Genomic DNA, 21972 nt, shown 5'->3' with positions numbered 1-21972 from the left:
ATCTCTAGGCTTCCGTTAGCATGGTGTGCTGATGAGATGTTATTTAAAGAATTGTACTTTTACCATTACTGTGCTAATGGAATTATTTAATCACAGAAGAGATCTACCCAGTTAATTAGTCTGACATTATAAACAATTTAAGAGCCTTGAAGCTAGTGAATTGAACTTTAATAATCACTGTCACATTCGACTGCTGTCTATTTCACTGGAGTAAGAACCAGTAGACATCTCCTATACTTATGTTCAGAGGCCATTCTCAGACATAAATCAATGAAAGTGTTTCAGGTGTTGTTTAAAAAAATCAAAGGTAAGATCAGACACATCAAAAGGTATGGGCAAACAAAAAGTACAGACACTTAAAATTAAAAATATATATAAGTGGATGGGTTAAGAGGCAGTTAATTGTCTCTTTAAAATGTTTTCCTTTTCCTATTTGGTTGGGATTGAGCTAGTCCAATGTTTCTTAACACTTTGAAGGCTTTGTATATGTTAGAGACTCAGATAAAAGTTTGTAGATTCTTGGGGGCCAGGCAGTAGCGCAGTGGGTTGAGCGTACATGGTACGGGCACAAGGACCGGCTTAAGGATCCCGTTTCGAGCCCCTGGCTCCCTACCTGCAGGGGAGTCGCTTCACGAGCGTTGAAGGAGGTCTGCAGGTGTCTATAAAATTTTTTTTTAAATTGTAGATTCCCCTGAAGCTCACCTACAGACTTTAGACCCCTTAATTTAAATCTTCACAACTGAGTAATTATCTTTTTTGAAACCAGTCTTGAAATCTGGAAGGAAAAATCCTTTAGTCTTGTAAGCCTAAGATAACAGTGACATTAATGTGACAGAAATCAAAACTATGCTATTGCTTATTGGACTTTGGATGTGTTGTGGGGTTTTCAGGGAAGAGTCTCCCAAAAGACCAGGCACTACGCTAAAGTTTTATAGAAACAAGGGTGGAGAGAACAAGTATCCTATTTTTGGAAGTGAATAACCAGCTAAGAAATACTCCCTTTTCCTCCTTTTTGTGTTATCTAAATAACGGATTGAGGGAAGCACATAGGTAGAATCTGGGGAGAACAGAAATAGACTGTGGATTATTACCAAGAACCTCAGGGAAAGTAAACCTCACTTTGGGACCATGAAGTGGCCAGGAAATTAGAGTCCTATTAAAAATGAATTTCTTTCCTTTTAGCAGTGATAACTTACCGCCCAGAGGCTGGGTGTCAGTTGAAGTGTATCCTCTTGGGCAAAAAATACAAATCTGATATTTCAAGGCTTAGGTCCCAACAATTTGATATGTATGTGGCAGAAAACTGAGTTTATCCTTCAGGCAGCCTCATGCAACCCCTTGATGATGGCTTAATCTTAGGCAGGCGTTGTCATTTTTTTAAAGGCATCGGGAACACTAGATCTTTACTTTCATTTTTCTTTTAGTCTTTCTCTTCCTCTGGCCTCTTTTAAAAATGATCCATGTTTTCTACTCACTTCCCCCAGTTACTTCACAAGGCATCTGCCTCTTTATGTTCTTGTGATCTCAAAACTTCTTTTCCAGAATTAAATTGAAAAGCTGTGTTCTTTTCACTAACTAGGGCAGCAGATGCTATCTCTGGTCTAGCTCTTAGCTCCTCTTTCTTTCTTGGCTATGGTTAACTTCCAACCACAGCATTCATGCAAGATTACTCTTGACTGATCTCATATTATTTATTTTTAATATTCCAGTTTCTCTCTCTGTCTGTCTCTCTCTCTCTCTTACACACACACACACACACACACACACACACACACACACACACACACACGCTGCACAACACACACTAGAGCTCCATAAATTATTATAATAGTCACATTATTAAGAAGAGGAATCTTAAAACTAAAGAAAGCATTTGTATCAAAATCAGACATCAGACTTTACATTTTGAAATGGATCTCTGAGTTCCTCTTTCTAGAAACATCTCAAATTGGCCTGGTCTTGAGAAGTTAACTAGGATGGAAAACAATTTTAGCAGCTCAGAAAGTTACACAGCTGACAACTTGAAAGCAAAAGCGCCTGGGTCCAGGCACTAGCACAAGTTGCTATTCACAAGGACCTGGGTTCAAGCTCCCAGTTCCCACTTTCAAAGGGAAACTTCATAAGTAGTGGAGCAGTGCTGCAGGTCTTACTCTTCTCTCTCTTGCTTTCTTTCTCTCTCTCTCTTTCTCTTCTTCTACTCTCAATTTCTCTGTCCTATTAAATAAAATAAGTATTTTTTAAATATTAAGAAAGAAAGAAAAAGACCCTGAGTTCAATCCCAGGCACTGTGTATGTCAGAGTACTGCTCTGGTCTCTCTTTCTCTCTCCCTCACTTTTCATTCCTCTCTTTCCCCCTCTCTTCCCTTCCTCCCTCCCTCTCTCCATTCCTCCATTCACAGCCTCATTTCTTGAAGTAAATATAAAACTCATTAAAAATAGTTAATTTAAGTGATAATAAAGCCAATAATAAATCACACTTATGAATGGCAATAATTGATGTTTGAATTAATTTATGAGTGAAGTTTTTATATTTATTTATTGAGCAAGAGAGAAACAGAGCATCACTCCGGCACATGTGATTTAGAGATTGTTCTCAGTACCTCATGATTGCACGTCCAGAATTCTTCTGTGCCACCCACTTCCTGGGCCACTCAACAGTGACTTTTAGGGAGTCGGGCGGTAGCACAGTGGGTTAAGCGCATGTGGTGCAAATCGCAAGGCCCAACTTAAGGATCCTGGTTCCAGCCCCTGGCTCCCCACCTACAGGGTAGTTGCTTCACAGGCAGTGTAGCATCTCCCTCTCTGTCTTCCCCGCCTCTCTCCATTTCTCTCTGTCCTATCTAACAGTGACGACATCAATAACTATATTAATAACTACAACAACAATAAAAAAACAAGGGCAAGAAAAGGGAAAATAAATAAATAAAAAGAAAAAAAATTAAAGAGTGGCTTTTATTTAATCTTAAATCTTTTTTCTTGCCTGTCTGCCTATTAAGCAGGTCTCCTTCTAAATTGGGATCAACAGTGTAAGAGTCAATAGACCTGGGATCATCCTTTTCTTTCTATTTATTTATTTTTATATATATATATTTATTTATTTATTTTGTATTGCCACTGGGGTTATCACCAGGTCTTGATGCCAGCACTACAAATCCACTGCTCCTAGTGGCCACTTTCTTCTTCTTCTTTTTTTTTTCCTTTCTATTTTTATTAGATGGTACAGAGTAATTGAGAAGAGAGAGGAAGAAAGAAAAACACCTGCTTTACTGCTTGTAAAGTGTCCCCCTGCAAGTAGAGTTTAGGGGCTTAAACCTGGGTCCTTGCACATAGTAACGTGTGTTCTCAACCAGGTGCCCCACCACCCAGTCTCCCATCCTTTTTTCTTTAAGCACGTCAGGGCTTTGCGCCTTCATGATTCCATGACTCATGTCAGAATCTTTTTTTTTTTTTAAAGTTAGAAAGAGACAGGGAGAAAGAGAAGAGACACTATGAAACTTGTCAAGCTTGGTGCTCAAATGTGGTGCCAGAGCCTCAAACCAGGGTCTTTGCACATAGAAAAGTGTACACTCTACTGAGTATGCTATTTCCCAGCTTCAAAGGACGTATCTTGAGTAGCATTATAAGTACTTTTGACTCCACCGTGGTAGAGCTGATCCATAGTTCCCTCTTGGTAAAAAACCATTGTTTTGGGGGCCAGGTGGTGGCATGCCCACTAGAATGTACACATTACCATATACGACTTGGGTTCAAGCCCCTGCTCCACACTTGCAGGGGAATGCTTCACCATCAGTAGATCAGTCTGCAGGTCTGTTTCCCTCTCTCCCTCTCTCCCTCTCTCCTTCTCCCTCTCCTTCTCCCTCTCCTTCTCCCTCTCCTTCTCCCTCTCCTCCCCGTTTATTTCTCTCCTTCTCCCTCTCCTCTCTCCCCATTTATTTCTCCCTCTCCATTTCTCTCTGTTTCTGTCAGAGAAAGAAAAAGAGAAAGAAAGAGAATTTTGCAATCAGTGAGCCCTGGTGTCAAAAACAAACAAACAAACAACATTGTTTTGCACTCAAAGTTTCCTCCTGGGTCAGTTCAGTGAAATTTCTGCTCTTTTCTTTTTCCTGTTCCCAGTTTGATTATATATTTCGTTGAAGCTGCCAAAAACACAAGTGAAAACAATCACAGAACTGACATGGAGCCTACAAGGCTAAGTAAGGCTCAAATCCCTTTATTATAGCTTTTTCTTTTGTAGAGCTCTCAACCAACTCACCCAGGCTGCTGCCCTCCCTCTTAGCATCTTTGGTTGTTAATCAGACTATGTCATGGTCACTAAGACTCTTAAGAAGATTGGTTTGTGCAGTGTGTGAGTTCCCTCTATTCTCTGCTTCCACTGCCTTTGTCTAAGAGATACTTTGATGTAGAGCTTTGTAACTTAGAAAACATCAAACCCACCTTCTGATCCTTCTATTTGCCAACTCAAGACCTGGATATGTCTTATTCATATTTTACCTTTTGCTTTAGGGATCTTGATTTGAACTATGCATATAAGCTCTGTGCTAAGGGGTTCACTTATAAGAGGAGACTACATTTTCCTTAATCCAGAATTTGCAAGATTCAACTTGATATTGAACTGTTCAGTATAGAAATTCATATCTTAAATTTTAATTTCCCTTTGCATTTATCTGGGGTCTAGGTACAAAAATTAACTTCTAAATGACTTTATTGCAAGTTTCATCTTCCCATACTTGAATCATGTGTCCAAAGGCGCAGTGGCAATCTCAGAACAGGTGTCTCCGATATTTTCTTAGAGAGTAGCACTTACCCGGTGTAAGTAGAGCAAGCTGGGAAGGCCTCACCTGCCAGCTCCTCATGTACGTTATCATTTAAATGATTCTTTCCCAAAGCACTCCTCATCAGCATTGACTTAGTAGCATTTTACTCTTTTTAAAGTTGTGATTTCTTGATTAATTTCTCTTGGATTTTTTTTACCAATATTTTTCTGCTTTTAATTTCTGTTACTTTCTCTTTACCTACAGTATCAGATAAAGAATCAGGAAAAATGGCAGTAGGCTCATCTTCTCACCCCAATATACACTGAGAAGTCACTTTCTTTAAATGTATACATAATGAATATGGCAATTTCTGCTGCATCATGAAGGAAGACTAAGTGTTTTAAACTACCCTCAGAAACTCAGTTTTAATATTGAAATTATTAATCCAATTGCTTTTGCATTTCTTCTTTTCAAACATTGAGTCTCAGAAAAAGAGCACATTTAACGTAGTCACCCTAAATGAAAACTCTGACTACTCACAGTATTCCACCAGACTTTGTGATATAAATCTGGTCTTGAGTAAATAAATTGGTGGAACCCAAATTGCTCTTGCTCTGAAGACCTCCAAGAAATGTCATTGTGAGTATTGAATCTGCAGCAGGAAATTGACCTGGCATGCCCCCTCTCCCCAAGATCTATCTGGCTCTAAGCCAGACTTTGGGAGCTGGAGAACTGTTCTTTCCTCTGGGTTTGGGAACTGCTTGTTATTGCTATTGAGGCCTGTTCCAATTTTAATTTTGTAGAATTAGCTCACATTGCTTCAAACCCATTTGATTTCTCAATCTGAGCCACAAGCTAGGAAATACAAATTTGCTTTATAATTTGGCCATCACCATGGTGGAAGATTTTGATCCCAGTATGCATGGGTGATTTCTGTGGGCTTAACATATAAGCAAGCTTTATTCATTTGTTCAGGAGATTTCTGGGTGTCATGAAAGGTAACGGGAGGTTCAGAGGTACCTTTGGCAGAGAGTGGAGTGGAATTCTAATGGTGGTTTTACATGTTTCTCAAAACACCTTAGTGTCCAAGTTCCTCTCTGGTACCTGCCCTTTCTGCCCATCAGGTTCAGCTGTCTTTGCTAAATCTGTAATACATGCATTAACTGCTTCTGCTCAGACATATCTCAGTGCTAGCTAATGTTAGCCTTTTCCAAGAGTTCTCGTTGTCCAAAATGCCCCCACGTGGCTTCTGTTGCACACTGTGTTGTGTAGGAGTCATTTGAAGGAGCATTCTGCTCTGTTTGGGATAATCAGTTTTCAGTCAGTATCTTGCTTGTTCTGTTATGTGGTGTTGTGAGTCAACAGAGGAAGGCTGACAGCTCTTCTCCACAGCCAGCGTAGAAGCATTCTCCATCCTTGTACACATCAGTTCAGGAATCCTTCCAGCACCTTCCTGCTTGACTGGCCTGTATTAGAGGTGGGAGGGAGCACTTATATTTGGCTGCATTAGCTAGTACATGGCAGTTACTGCTGGAAAGACTTTAGAAATACATTAATGAGGGAGTCGGGTAGTAGCACAGCGGGTTAAGCGCACATGGTGCAAAGTGCAAGGACCAACATAAGGATCCTGGTTCAAGCCCCTGGCTCCCCACCTGCAGGGGAGTCACTTCACAAGTGGTGAAGCAGGTCTGCAGGTGTCTATCTTTCTCTCCCCCTCTCTGTTGTCCTGTCCTCTCTCCATTTCTCTCTGTCCTATCCAATTACGACGACAATAACAACTACAACAATAAAAAAGGGGCAACAAAAGGGAATAAATAAATAAAAATATATTTTAAAAAATAAACACATTAATGAACAGGTCTGGGGTGCAGCAAGATAGCTCACCTAGAAGTGCACCTGCTTTGCCATGCACACAACCCAGCTTTGAGCCTGACAGCCACTGCACCAGGGGAAGCTTCACTTTGTGGTATCTTTTCCCCTCTGGAAAAGTCAATTTGGAGCAATGAAATCTTGGTGGCAACAAGGGGGGGGAAGGAAGGAAGGCACTAATGAGGTTATCTTCATAATTTGCAAGTATGATCATTTGTAATTATCAACCCTAATGAATGGAGTCATGAGACCAGTTTGTGAGCCAGTGAGCATTTACATTTAATCATGCTGTGCAGTCATACATCTGTCTTCTGCAAACACTAAGCCACACCACCTTTTTCTGTCCCTAATTCTTATTTTCTGCTAGTACTCTGAATAAGAATCTTGAAGAAGAGACTTTTTTGTTTTGTTTTGCTTTGTTTTGTTTTGTTTTTGATGGCTGTAGTTAGTTATGTAGTCAGTGATTATCCTTAATTAAGATTTGGTTCTCTGAGCTTCTAAGAAGTACCATCAGCTGAATACCATTTCCAACTTAAATGTCTATTTTAAACTTTTTGAAAGTTGAAACAACTTTCACCAAGGAGTTAATCTAAGGCTCTGGCTTATTTTACTTGCAGTAATTTTTGTTTATTTTTCTGGATTCATATTTACAGATTCTTCAGCAATGATACCAATGATATAATGGTTTATAAAGATGTTATATTATTGGTTGTGAACATTCAAATCTATGCCCAAGAAAGTGATGAATTACATGTACTTACATATATAGTAGTTGCATTGGTTGAGAATTTCTGACCACAAGTGAAAGAATAAAAGACTCCTTCATGGAGTCAAAGGGCTAGGATTGCACTGAGTTTTTAGAATCCAGTGAGACCAGTATGCAGAGCCAAGAAATCCCAGATACCAGCCAATACTTGGCCTGCATCCCTCTTCTCTTCATGTGTGTTCCCATTTTCTATCTTTGAACATACTTACTGCCCTTATTCTCAGATGATTCCTAATTTAACAACTAAATACGACTATTCCTTAATTCAAAAGATTTATTTAGTAACTCAAGAAAAGGGAGGAGGCGTAGAATCAGAGAATCACTTAGGCATGTGCAATGCTAGGGATCTAACTGAGGACCTCATGTTTTTCAGACCAACACTCTAGTCACTGTACCACCTCCTGGCCTGCTTAACCCCAAAATGTATATAATACTGTGTCCCACCACATGAAAAGATGACTGGACTGACTTTTACTCTTATTCTCAATTTGTAGAGGAGAAAATCTATATTTGTGTAAGATGTCCACACAATATATATATATAACCTACTAAAAGAAGGCCACCTCTAGTAAATTAGGCTGTTGGAGTCACCCCTCTGGAACAAGACTTAGTTTTAGCTTATGACCTGGAATTTCCCAATAAGAGGAAGAGAAAAAGAGAGACCTGTAATATTATTGCACTGCTCATGGAAACATTCTCCCTGCAGGTGGGGAGCAGGGATTTGAACCCAGGTCCATGTACATAATAACCCATGTTCTCAACCTAGTGTGCCACCACTCAACTCCCATAAAACTTTTTGAGTAGAATTTCATTTCTCCTCCACTGCACTATAGCTCCTCCTCATCCATATTCCATAGATAAGAAATAAGACTGAGTGGTGTCCTTAAATTCTGAAAAATCTCTAAAACTGGTAGCCAGGCAAGGACTAGAATTTTTACTTTCTGATTCCCTACCTTTCTGATTCCCTTCAACCTAGCCTTGGAAGGAGAAAGGAAATCAGGTTAGAAAAGCTTTGTGTCGTGGGACCAAAGAAACATTTTCAGAATCTCTTTGGTGTCCACAGTCTTCATGGAAGACCCACTCTATAAGAAAGTATAGACCTCTTCAAGTTCCTACATCTTTGCAATCCATTCTCCTCCTCCTCCTCTTCCTCCTTCTTCTCTTTCTCCTCCTCCTCCTTCTCCTCCACCTCCTTCATCTTCTCTTAGATCCCTTTCAGGATATCTTGACAAGGAAGGGAAATTCTTGTTCTCTTATTCTTTCAGTAAAAATATGTGCAGTTGTGGTCAGATGGTGGCACACCTGGTTGAGCGCACATGTTAGAATGTGCAAGGACCCAGATTCAAGCCCCGGTCCCCACTTGCAGGGGGAAAGCTTTGTGAGTGGTGAAGCAGGGCTGTAGGTGTCTCTCTGTCTCTCTCCCTCTCTATCACTCCCTTCCCTCTTGATTTCTGTTTCTATCCAACAAATAAAGATAATAAAAAATTATATATATATATATATATATACAGTGCCAGCTTTGTGTCAGATGCTCTGTTAGAATCACTATCCATAACTGCTATTGGATTAAAAAAATTCTTTTATTTTTATTTTTTTGGAAATTCTTTAAGTTTTGTATATTTATTATTTACTTATTTTGGGTAAAGATAAAGAGAAAATTAGAGGGAAGAGGGAGATAGAGAGAGAGACACCTACACCTTATCACTTGTGAAGCCTTCCCCTGCAGGTGGGGACTGAGGCCTTGAACCCAGGTCCTTGTAATGTGTGTGCTCACCCAGGTATACCATCACCATTCAGCCCCTCAAACAGAAAATCCTTGGGAGCCAGGCCATAGCGCAGTGGGTAAGTGTAGATGGCACAAAGCACAAGAACTGGTGTAAGGATCCCGGTTCTAGACCCCCGCCTTCCCACCTACAGGGGGGTCGCTTCACAGGCGGTGAAGCAGGTCTGCAGGTGTCTATCTTTCTCTCCCTTTCTCTTTATCCCCTCCTCTCTTGATTTCTCTCTGTCGTATCCAACAACGACAGCAATAACAACAATGATAATAATAGCAACAATAATAATAAACAACAAGGGCAACAAAAGGCAAAAAATAGCCTCCAGGAACAGTGGATTTGTAGTATAGGCACTGAGCCACAGCAATAACCCTGGAGGGAAAAAAAAATCCTGTTGGACTGAACTTGGAGAATTCTAGGTGGTTACATGCAAAATCTAGCAAAAGTATTTCCATGCCACCCACTAAATTATCATCATAAGAGGTTAGCCATGTAGCTGTTAGCTCAGCCATACTTCTCATGGGATGGCAACATGTGGCTATTAGTGATAGCTGACAAGTGCTACATGCCAGGGATTAAACTTCATGTTTTATATTCATTATCTTATATAAACCTTAGTACAACTTGATATTTATAAATACTTTTAGATGAGTAAACAGACTCAGACAAAATTGGTTAACATTTTTGGCATCATTCATTATGTACCAGGGGCTGTGTTCATTGTTTCATATGAAATTATTATTAATCCTCACAATAACCATATGCTGTTTAACTAAATTATGTCCATTTTAAAGGTGAAAGGGTTGAGTCCAAGAGGTTAGCTGCTTTGCCTTATAACACAAGTAAAACTTAAGATTATTAATTATCTGCCCAGCTTCTTATTTCAAAACCAGGAGTAAGATTGCCTTAAAATGCAGTCTATTATTCATGCCATCTGAAGTGAAACAGGTGAGATTCTCTTGAGGCCTGTGTTAAGGGTTCAATTTTAGGGACACCATCATCCCAAGAGAGTTCATTCCTTTTCTTCACTGTGTCTTATGGATCACCTGATGGCTGGGCATGCTTACAGGAGCCACATGTAAAGCCACTTACAACACAAGCATGATGAACCCATCGTATTTCTGTGTCTCCTTTTACTGATCTCTCCTTGTGCAGTTGAATAATCAAACTATAAATCTTCTCTTGAAGCATAAAAAAAGAAAGATCTAATTGTAAGTTCAAATTTTTTATAAGTGGCTTGCATCTACACTTCACTTCAAATGGGTTATACTTATTTAAATTTTTGTATTAAAACTAGGACAGAAAAAAAGGTCACTTGTAGAGAACAAATAGACAGTGTATTTTATTTATTTATTTTAGTGAAAAGACAGCTATAAATAATAAATTTAGTAACTGGAGAGGTAGTTCAGTGAGAGAGCAAGGACTTTCATCCACGAGACCTCAAATTCAATCCTACCACTGCATATGCCAGAGTGATGCCCTGGGATCTCTCTCTTGCTCACTCTCACTCTCTTGCTCTCCTTTAAAAATATACTCTGAATTAACCTTTTCAGTACATCCGCATTTCTGGAACTCTTGGGAAAATATTGTAACTTCTCATTAATTGGCTTTTAAACTTTCCAGTTGTTCTCTTTCCAATTTGGAAGGCTCTTCGGTCTCTGATTGTTCCACCTTACTATTTAACTGATATTTACACGGTATTTACTGTGAGTGAGGCAATAAATAATGCAGCTATGAACAACACAGACATAAACTATTAGTTGTAACCATGATAAATACCATGAAGGAAATCATATGGTACTACTGAAATATTATTAATAATGGAGAAGGAAGTAGAATTGTGAAGTTAGAAGAATTGATATTTGAGACTAGAAGGAAGAATGACAGACAGGTAGCATAAGGGAATAGAAGGGAGCATGCTGGGCAGAGGGAACAGTATGTTAGAAAGCACTGAGGCCAGTAATTTGAAGGGCTGAGGAGCAGTCAGTGATAGAAAAGTGTTTCCTGGAAGAAAAGTACTGCATGTTAGAGAAGAAACTGCCCCCCCTTTTTTTTCCACTGTTAACAATTGTCTTTAAAGTTGGTACTTAAAGAACAATTGATAGTAATGGTGACTCATCATTACTCTGGTGGCATAAAAGGTAAAGTGACCATGTTTCCAGGGTTGCATTATGGGGAGGAGTAGGAGCCAGTAGTTTAGAGAGGGAGGCTGGGGGAGGCGGGGATAGCTGTGAGGTGTTTCTGATTCTGAGGGTTCTATCTCCTCAGGCCTGAAGACCATCGTGGGTGCCCTGATTCAGTCTGTGAAGAAACTGTCGGATGTGATGATCCTGACAGTGTTCTGCCTGAGTGTTTTTGCCTTGATCGGACTGCAGCTGTTCATGGGAAACCTGCGAAACAAGTGTGTTGTATGGCCCATCAACTTCAATGAGAGTTATCTTGAAAATGGCACCAAAGGCTTTGACTGGGAAGAGTATATCAACAATAAAAGTAGGTGGTCCCTTCTCTACAAGAAAAAAAAGAAAAGTCTGTCACTTTATATGGACAGAAGTCACCTGTGATCTTTAAAAAAGTAGTTGGGGGAGGTACACATATTATCATGTGTAGAAACCTAGGTTCAAGCCCTCAGTCCCTACTTGCAGGGAAGAAGCTTCACTAGTGGTGAATCAGTGCTACAGGTAGGTCTCTCTCTCTCTCACTCTCTCCCTCCCCTCCCCTCTCCTCCCCACCCCTTCCTGCTCTCTCAATTTCTCTCTCTATCAGAATAAATGCATAAATCATTTTTTTTAAAGAACCATTAAAAGAAGAGGAGTGGGCGGAAGAAAGGAAAACCAGTGTTGCTGGAACTTGCTCCCGTTCTGCGTCTAGGATGGTGTTCAGACTCCTAAGATAGTCATAGTTCTTCCTCCTCCCCCTTTCCCCCCTTTTAAATAAACAAAATGTCTAGGTTTTTCACATGTGCCCCTAAACTATTACTAGAAAAAAACAGGCTTAGAGACTTGGTAAGAATCCTTTTTGTCCCTAGCTGGGAAGCCTGAGAGATTTAAACATTTGGTCGTGGATATCCAAATAAGCTTTCTTAATACTACTAAGACCTTTCTGATCGCTCTTGTCTAAGGATTCCAGTCATCACAAGGCACCTATTGATTCTAATAGAGTTAAAGAGTTTTAATAACTCCATTTGAGCACTCAAAACACTTGAGTTTTACCCTAAGGAGCACTCAGTATAGTAGCACTTCTGTAAAGTAGTGAGGGGAACGCAGCAGTATTACTAGTCCCTCGAGGAAGTAAAATCGGTTAAGCAGCCATAAGAATACTGTGCAAAGGGGATTTTAGGGTCACAGGTAATGTGTCCTCAAGTTGAAATGGGACTTAGTAACTAGTGGTCAGTGAGGATTTCTCGTTTATCTTTGGTAAACGCATGAAAGATGAAGTTGTATGAAAGGATAAAATACTTAAAAGCCCTCATTTAGACCCCCTTAATCCCTCATTTAGACCCCCTTAATCCACTGTTAGAACATGGTAAGGATTTAAAGTATGAGTGGAATTTGAATGCCTTTGAAAAGGATATTTCATTGAGAACTTCATGGTAACACTTTTCATTTTTATATGAATCTAGTAGGAAAGAATTTTTATTTGGTTTCACTGCTGTAAAAAAAGATTTAGTGAAGCTGAAATTGATTTCTGCTGGGGCAAGTTAGGAACAGTGTGACCTTATTCTCTCATTCACTTAAATCTGCTTTATTCATTTCCTGCCTCTTCGAACTTTTCTAGCAAATTTTTACATCGTTCCTGGCATGCTAGAACCTTTACTCTGTGGGAACAGTTCTGATGCTGGGTAAGTAGCTTGCCTAATTTGAGTCTTCTCCCTTATAATGTGTTAGAAGAAATGAAAATATATATAGATATTTGTGCTCATATCATACATACACCCTAATTCGTTCTGACCTGTAGGTTGAGGATTATCTTACTATTTCGTATTCTTCTATCCAAAGTTGACATTTCACTAGTAAGTAAGTGTGCCTATTGGCTCCAGTCAGGTCAAAGATGTAGAAGTAAACAGTAGAATCTATAATATCAGCTATCTTGACTGTCTTTTACAGACTTCACTCATTCTCTCTTATCACAATTAATAGAGTAGGGACACTATTTTATTCATAGGCAAGTACTAATGACTAACACAAAAGATTCCAGGTCTGAAAGCATAGCATTGAACATTTTCCCAATTTTTAAAATTATGAAAACATACACATCATATAAAATTTCAATATATCTCTTTTTTTTCCAGTACCAGGGATCAAACCCAGAGCTTCATGCTTGTGGGGCATGTACTCTACCAACTGAGCCACATCCCCATCCCTTCTGTCAGTCATGTTAAGCACATTGACATTTTTCTGCAACTGATCATCACCATCTCTCCAAAATTCTTTTTTATTTTATTTAATTTTTTGCAGCAATTGGGCCTCAAACATGCATAATTTTGTTTCTTGCTGATGTACTTTTTCATTTAGCTAGAGAAACAGAGACACTATAGCAATAGAGCTTCCCCTGGTGCTGTGGCATATGGTGTTATGGCACTCCAGTGTGGTGTCAAGGTTGGAACCTGAGTCATGTGCACACAACAAGGATGTAAACTGCCCAGTGAGCAAATCTTCTCAAACTGAAATCATATTCATTAAGCAGTTACTCCTCATTGCCCTCATCCCCTAACTCCTAAAAGCCACCATCAACTACCATGCTTCTATCTGTCTGCAGTTTGACTATTCTAAGTGTCTTTTAGTAAGTGGAATCATTTAGTAGTCCTCTCTTTGTAACTGACTTACTTACTTACTGATTCTTTGTAACTGACTTACTTCATGTAGCATAATGTCCTCAGATTTCATTCATATATGCTATGTGTTGGAATTTCCTTCCTTTTAGAGACTGAAATATTGTATTTTAGTCAAATATGTGTGTATTAATATATATATATATATTTGATATCTCCATGGAAAGATGGACCATTGTTGCTTCTATCAGCTATTATCAATATGTTGTCACAAACATAAATATGCAAAATAAGTTCTGATTTTGCTACTTCAAACTTAAAGACATTTGGCAAGCCATTTAATTTATCCGAGCTTCAATTTCTTCATCTGTAAAATGGATTTAGTAAATAATGTTCTCACTTCTTCAAAGAGTTATTATAAAGGTCCAATTAGATATATGAAAGTGCTTTTTTAAACAAAAGAGTGTAGTAGTGTCATTATTCAAAGTTTAGGTGGTCCTCTGGGAATTGATATTTTTAAATTTTAATTTATCAATTAATTTTTATTTACTAGAACTCTGTCTGGCTTTGGTTTATGGTGGTGGTGGGGACAGAACCTGAGACCTTGGAGCCTCAGGCAGGAAAGCTGTTTTGCATAATCATTACGTTTCTGTCTACTGGGATTTGTTATTTTAAGATGACCATGACAAGTAGAAATCTATTTAATTTCTGTATTGAAGTAGACACTGAAGTTACTTGAAAGAACTGGGGAGATAGCTCAGCCTGTTAAGAGCACCACCTTGCATTCTTAAAGTTCCAGAAGTTAAATATTCCATCCTTGGCACCACATTATGACCAGGGCTGACTTGTTCCTTCTTCTCTTTCTCTCATAATAAATAAATAAATTGTTTAAAATATTTAATAAAAACAAAGTAAAATTTTATTAACATAAACATCAGGCAAGTCTAAAAGCAGAACTGTTAACCAAGGTCACTGAAATCCTCAGTATGATATAGGCTGTCAGTATGATATACACTGTGAGTGTTAAGAAAAAAGAGATGATTAAGAGCATTTGCTAGTCATTTATCATTTGTAATAGTAGCTAAACTGAATTTGGTCAAATTCATTACTATAAATTTATAATAGGACAGTGGTTCTCAAATTCTGTCAGGCACAAGAATTACTAAGCAAGCCCCCTAAAGCATAGTTTCATAGATTCCATACCCAAAGCTTTTATTCCTAGCTCATAAGTAAGACAGAGATGTCAGAAATTTGTGTGTGTGTTTATTTATTTTTTATTTATAAAAAGGAAACACTGACAAAACCACAGGATAAGAGGAGTACAACTCCACACAGTTCCCACCACCAGAATTCCGTATCCCATGCCCTCCTTTGATAGCTTTCCTATTCTTTAACCCTCTGGGAATATGGACCCAAGGTCATTGTGGGATGCAGAAGGTGGAAGGTCTGGCTTCTGTATTTGCTTCCCCATTGAACATGGGTGTTGACAGGTCGATCCATACTCCCAGACTTCCTCTCTCTTCCCCTAGTGGGGTGGGGTTCTGGGGAATCGGAGTTCCAGGACACATTGGTGGGGTTGTCTGTCCAGGGAAGTCTGGTTGGCATCATGCTAGCATCTGGAACCTGGTGGCTCAAAAGAGAGTTAACATATAAAGCCAAGCAATAGTTGACTAATCATGAACCTAAAGGCTGAGTAGTTCACTAATCATGAACCTAAAGGCTGAGTAGACTGAGTAGTGGGGGAGGTCCTCCGTTCTGTAGATAGCTAGTAGGCATATTTTAGTTATATTCCAAAAGGCCTGTGTCTATACTTGTTTGTTTGTTTGTTTGTTTGTTTGTTTGTTTGTTTTTTCCCCTGAGCCTGAAATCTGATATGCAGGTGGATCCTAGTTATTGTCTGGGGAGATGATGTCACGGCTGGAAAAAGGACCAGAAAGATGGATATGGGAAGAGAGTAGCCCCCAAATATGGGAAAGGTGTATAAATATTGGTGACTGTAAACCCCATCGATTTGATCTGATCTGGGGCCCATATTCAGCTTAGGAGCCTATGTGATCTCTGGATCCCTGCAGATCAGAATTTTTAAGAGATATGCTAGGTTATTCTGATCCTGATTTAAGAAAAAAAAATTGACCTCTTAACTTTATTCTTGTCCTCTTTTTCATTCTTTACTTTTTTTTAATTCCAGTTAATCATAGGTCTGCCTCTGTGATTACTTTTATTAGCTTATAAAGTCATGAATATGATTTACAACTGATAATGTACAATTATTTTAAAAAGTAAGAATTTTCAAAACTGTAATTTTTTAATTAATGATTTAATAATGACTCACAAGTCTGGAAAATGATAGGGGTATAATTCCATACAGTTCCCACCACTAGAGTTCTGTATCCTATCCCTTCAACTGGAAACTTCCCTATTGTTTACCTGAGGAGAGTATGGACCAAAATTCTTCATGAGGTGCAGATGGTGGGTGTTCTGGCTTCTGTAGTAGCTTCTCCACTGGACTTGGGCATTGATAGTTATTTCCATACCCCCAATTTGTTTCTGCCTTTCCCTTTGGCGTATGGCTCTGGAGAGGTTAGGTTCCAGGAAGGATGAGGTCATCTGCCCCGGCAAGTCATGATGGAATCATAGTAGCATCTGGAACTTTCTGGCTGAAATGCAGTAAGATGAAAAACAGGAAAAAATGGAAAACTAATTTGTTGAGAAAGTCCTAAACTTACCTTCTTTCTTCAGGCAATGCCCAGAGGGATACCAGTGTATGAAAGCTGGAAGGAACCCCAACTATGGTTACACAAGCTTTGACACTTTCAGCTGGGCCTTCTTGGCATTATTTCGCCTGATGACCCAGGATTATTGGGAAAACCTGTACCAGTTGGTAAGCCAGACCCCTTTTTTTGAATGCCGCCTCTTTTTCTTTGGTGATGGAATTTTGCAAGTGTGGGTTGGGGACATTTTGTGTGAGTGACCTTTAGTGAAGACTTTATGCAAGATCTTACAATGGTATGTCTCACAGTTAACTGGCTTACATAATCAAGTGAATTCCCCCTAGTACTCGGCTCTGTTTCTTCAGTTCTCAGTCATGTACAGCTATAAAGGTACACAGCTCTTAGCCAGGAAGTCTGCTATTTTTCTTACTATTGTTCCACCAAACTATCTATAGCATTTCTCCTTTTTGAATTTTTGGGCTTAAGGCATCTTTTAAAGAAATAATAAACATTGTATATAATGTCACTAGACATTCATTATAAAAATGAGATTTCTATATACAATGACTAAATATATAGTCAGAATCTAAATACACCTGCATTTTTAAGATTTGTAACACACTTGAACTTGTTCAGGAGGGTTATGACAAATATAAATTAATAACAGATCCAACAAAACAACTCATCTGGTAGGGCACCTGCTTTGCCATGCACATAGTCTAGGTTCAAGCCCTTCCACACTGGAGGAAGCTTCAGTGTGATATTTGTTCTCTCTCTCTCTCTCTCTCTCTCTAGCAGAAGAAAAAATTTAAAAAATCAGCCCAGAGCAGTGAAACCTGGCAATAATAATAATAACCTTTATTATTATTATTATAACTGCATTGGTCATCGTGGACAAGTCTGATGGTGATGGAAAAATTAGTCTGGGTAATAAGAGTTGTGCAGCTTAGAAATCCTATGATAATCCTTTCTTTTCTGTTTTACACTGCCATTTATTGATGCCAGGTAGCTTAATAATGAACACCATGTCTCCCATAAGCTTGAAGGAAACTTTTTAATAAAAAATTTTAATCTTGCTCCCTTATTGAATTCTTTTCTGTTGAATAGCTTAGAGTTCCCTCAGGTTTGGATCTTCCTTATGAAACATTTGTGTTGATGTTAAGTTCCATAAATTATTTCTGGTAGAAAAGAATACAGATGTAAATTAACTGGTACTCAATCGTATATTCATAACCTAAAACTCAGTTGCTCTAGGGTGTCTATTTGTTTATTCTAATGAAGGGCTCATTGTTAGTGAATAATCTTATGATCTTCCTTCCTTTTCTTTTCTCCTCACTGTCCTTATGCCGTTATCACTTTTTAAAAACCTGTCCTTTTACAAAAGAATAAGTAAGGATAGCATTCAAGACTGGGACTTCCAGTGACTTGGACCTGAACCAATGCTTTTTAAGGATCAAAAGATAAATGAGCTGAAGTCTTGTATTCTTTCCTTTATACTTACTTAAAGCAAACTGTCAACGCCAAGTATAATTATTAGTCCAGAGCATTTTTCTATGAAAATAATGTGTGGAGAGCATTTGTAACTGTTAGAAAATATTTCTTTTCTATCACAATGAGTGGGAGGTAGTATGATATTTACTGTGAGTTGAGAGTGGAGAAGCCATTTGGCCATTAGGAATAGTAATACTCCAAAGTATGAAGGAGTATCATAGGAGGAAGAACTGTCCTTACCTATATGATTCAAAATGCAATAATGTCCCCACCAAGGAAGATGAGCCCATGACTTGTTTTCAGCCTAGTTTAGCTATTGAAAGTGACTCCAGAAATGATTTTTGCCTTCATAGACTTTACGGGCAGCTGGGAAAACATATATGATCTTCTTTGTCCTGGTCATCTTTGTGGGTTCTTTCTACCTGGTGAACTTGATCTTGGCTGTGGTGGCCATGGCCTATGAAGAGCAGAACCAAGCAACACTGGAAGAAGCAGAGCAAAAAGAAGCTGAGTTCAAAGCAATGTTGGAACAACTAAAGAAGCAACAGGAAGAGGCACAGGTTGGTGGTGAAGTCTTTGTAGTAGGCCTTCCTGCCAGACCGGTAGATTAAGATTCAGATCACTTAGACTAAAATCACTTAGACCACCAAGACCAGGGCCCTGTTAGATTGCTACTCCACTTCATCTTCTCTAGATGCATTACCAATGAGAAGTCATTGATCTAATTAAAACAATCCAATTCACAACTATAGGTCCTTGGTCCAATTAGTGTATTTGTCTTATTGGTCAAATTGTTTATGAATATGACATTTTATAGAACTTCTTACCTATTCAGTGTTCAACTGATATGATGCCTGGGAAGGGAAAAAAAATGATCAGAACAATTTACATAGTGTAAGCATAACCTTTTTACTGTGAAAACATTAGGATTTCCTTGAAAGGTTCTTTGTGGTCATAAAAAGAGTTGATTATAATGGCAAACTTATACTTTGTAAAGGCTCTTGTCTCATGGTTAACTGTACCTACAAAGGAGAGTTGAGTGGAAGTTTTTTGCCAGTTCACCTATAAGTTGAAAGGAATGATTCAACTAACTCTATTCTTGGTTACCTTATAATATTTTAACTTTAAGAGCTATGTTACATCCCATTGTATTTCAATTTTAAGTAAATATAATAGAAACTCAAAAAATGATTATAATAAAAAATGAGATAAAAAAATACTAAAATAAAATTTGAAAAGCAAAACTTGTGATTATACCACCCTGACAGGTTTTTTAAATTAATTAATTATTCATGTGTTCCAGTTGTTTTTTTATCTAATCTGCTGCTATGACATTTTTCCTAGGCTGCTGCAATGGCCACTTCAGCAGGAACTGTCTCAGAAGATGCCATAGAAGAAGAAGGAGAAGATGGTGTAGGCTCTCCTCGGAGCTCATCTGAACTTTCTAAACTCAGTTCCAAGAGTGCCAAAGAGAGACGTAATAGGAGAAAGAAAAAGAAACAAAAGGAGCTCTCTGAAGGAGAGGAGAAAGGGGATCCTGAGAAGGTGTTTAAATCAGAGTCAGAAGATGGTAGGAGGAAGATCATTCGGCTGCCAGATAATAGAATTGGAAGGAAATTTTCCATCATGAATCAGGTAAACACACTGGGTTAAATAAGCCTGAGGAATGTAGGTTTTCCTAATCCTACTTGATTCTCATAGTTCCTTTTGGGGTTTAAATTTTCCAGGCCCATCTCAATACCTACCTCTCCAAGCTCCATATTATTCTCCTCTAGGAGGAAGCCTTACTGGGATATTAGGAACATTCTCTGCTGTAATCTCACCCTCCCCTCTTCACTCTCAAGCCCATCGTGGGACAATGCAATTACCTCCAGCAGACTTACTTCACAGTAAAGTCTACATACTAATGAACATTATCTTTTGAATCATCAGAAAGAACTTTTTTCCTCTTGGTATCTGAACATCAGAAGACAGCTCAAGTATCTCAAATAATTGTAGGCTTTAAAAAAAAAAAAGTCATGAAATTCCTTAGGCTACTTTTTTTGAATATGGTAGGTTTGGGTGATTTTTCTAAATATGTGCTATCTCGCTGCTAAACTACCTGTAGTAATAGATACAAAACTCATTTCACCTAACTAACAAAAAGGGAACCAAAAAAGAAGGAGTGGGGGTGTTGTCTTATGGATTAGTATAGAGCATTCCAACTTTTAGGCCATGTAAGTCTCCATGTTAAAGTAATGCTGGAAGGCTTATAAAGCATAATACAGTTTACAGTTACTGGTTGTGACATTGTATCTAGTGTCTTGTTTCCCAAAAATGACTCATGTACTATTGCAAGCATCTCTTACCCCCAAATCAGTGGGGTTTCTGCTTGCTCTGTCCATTTTATCAAAGCAAACTCTTTCATGTCCATCCCATTCTTATCCCACTAATCCTTAGTTTCCACTTTTGTATTATTTTGTTCTGTCGAAGGTAGCCACTACAGTTTCAATTCCTCAGGCCTTTTTCTCTCTTTAATGTTTTATTTTATTTTTAAAGGAATTACTTTATTTTATATTATTATTATTATTACTATTATTATTATTACTATTATTATTATTATTATTAGCCTCCAGGGATATCGCTGGGGCCTGGTGCCTACACTATAAATCCACTGCTCCTGGAGGCCATTTTTCCCATTTTTGTTGACCTTGTTCTTGCCCTTGCTTGGCTGTCATTCTTGTTGTTATTATAGCTGTTGTTGTTGGATGGGACAGAGAGAAATTGAGAGAGAAGGGGAAGACAGAGAGGAGGGAAGACACCTGCAGACCTGCTTCACCGCTTGCAAAGTGACCCCCCTGCAGGTAGGAAGCTGGGGGCTTGAACCAGGATCCTTACTCCAGTTCTTGCACTTTGCACCATGTGTCCTTAACCCACTGCTCTACCACCCAGCCCCTCTTTAATGTTTTATATCCTGTTACCAAACCACTTCTTAAGACATAGCTTTCATCATTTATCACCAAGCATTTCAGAGTACCTTCTCTGTCTCAGGACATGTAATAGATTCTACATATTGAAAGGATAAAACACTGTCCTTTCTCTAGAGAGCTTGCTGTATCATAGGACAACCAAATACATTCAACAGTATCTCTATAATAGATACACATATATAAAATCAACTGTATTATTTCAGAATTGAGATATGCTGGGTGTTTGGAAGAGCACAGATCTAACCCATTGGCTTAGAAATAATCACAAGGATTTTCTGGAGAAAATACATTTCTGAACTGGATCTTAAAATATAACTAGGAACTAGTTGGGTAATATATATTCCTATTGGAGCGGGAGCAGTAAGACAGAGGAGAGGATGTTCCAGGTTTAGCAGAAAAATACATTTCAGTTTGAATTGTTTGCTGGATAACCCTGGTAGAAAAGTCTTTTAAGTATACAAATAGTCAAAGTGATGAGGGGTGGGGGGAATGTGAAGTAAGAGGTAGTAATTGAAAGATTTGATGTATCAGGTAAAAAGAGTGGGCCAAGGATGTGACTCTATATGTTGATGGACATTAGAGATGGGGCTCATGAAGAAAACCAAGTCAAGTTACTACAGGTGCTAAGAGAGTGAAGAGTTTAACGAGTCCAAAGAGATAGATGGAATGAGAGGTCAGACAGGAGAGATACCATGATCAATGAATTGGGAACTAATAGGTTAGAGTGGGAAACTGGACTTAGCAGTGTAAGTCACTGAGAACTTTAAAGATGGTTCAGTAGAAGGTTTGGATGGATATCTTACTGAGTAGAAAGTAAAGGTGATGAGCGTGATCTTATTTGAACTTATTTAAAGGATATGGGTGAATAT

General features: G+C 38.6%; 1 protein-coding gene across 4 annotated transcripts in view; it reads left to right on the top strand.

Annotated features, from left to right (window-relative positions):
• SCN8A (sodium voltage-gated channel alpha subunit 8) overlaps positions 1-21972 on the top strand; it is a 185833-nt gene that overhangs the window by 87435 nt on the left and 76426 nt on the right. For all 4 annotated transcript variants that reach the window (XM_060195347.1, XM_060195346.1, XM_060195345.1 and 1 more), the window contains 5 exons: positions 11433-11654; positions 12939-13002; positions 16672-16813; positions 18488-18694; positions 19479-19769. In XM_060195347.1, coding sequence (XP_060051330.1) covers positions 11433-11654; positions 12939-13002; positions 16672-16813; positions 18488-18694; positions 19479-19769 — 926 coding nt within the window. The remainder of the gene's footprint in view (positions 1-11432; positions 11655-12938; positions 13003-16671; positions 16814-18487; positions 18695-19478; positions 19770-21972) is intronic.

This window comes from Erinaceus europaeus, chromosome 7 (assembly GCF_950295315.1).
Source record: "Erinaceus europaeus chromosome 7, mEriEur2.1, whole genome shotgun sequence".
NCBI classification, from domain to species: domain Eukaryota; kingdom Metazoa; phylum Chordata; class Mammalia; order Eulipotyphla; family Erinaceidae; genus Erinaceus; species Erinaceus europaeus.
Note: the sequence above shows the minus strand (reverse complement) of the source record. Positions and strands in the feature narration are given on the sequence as shown.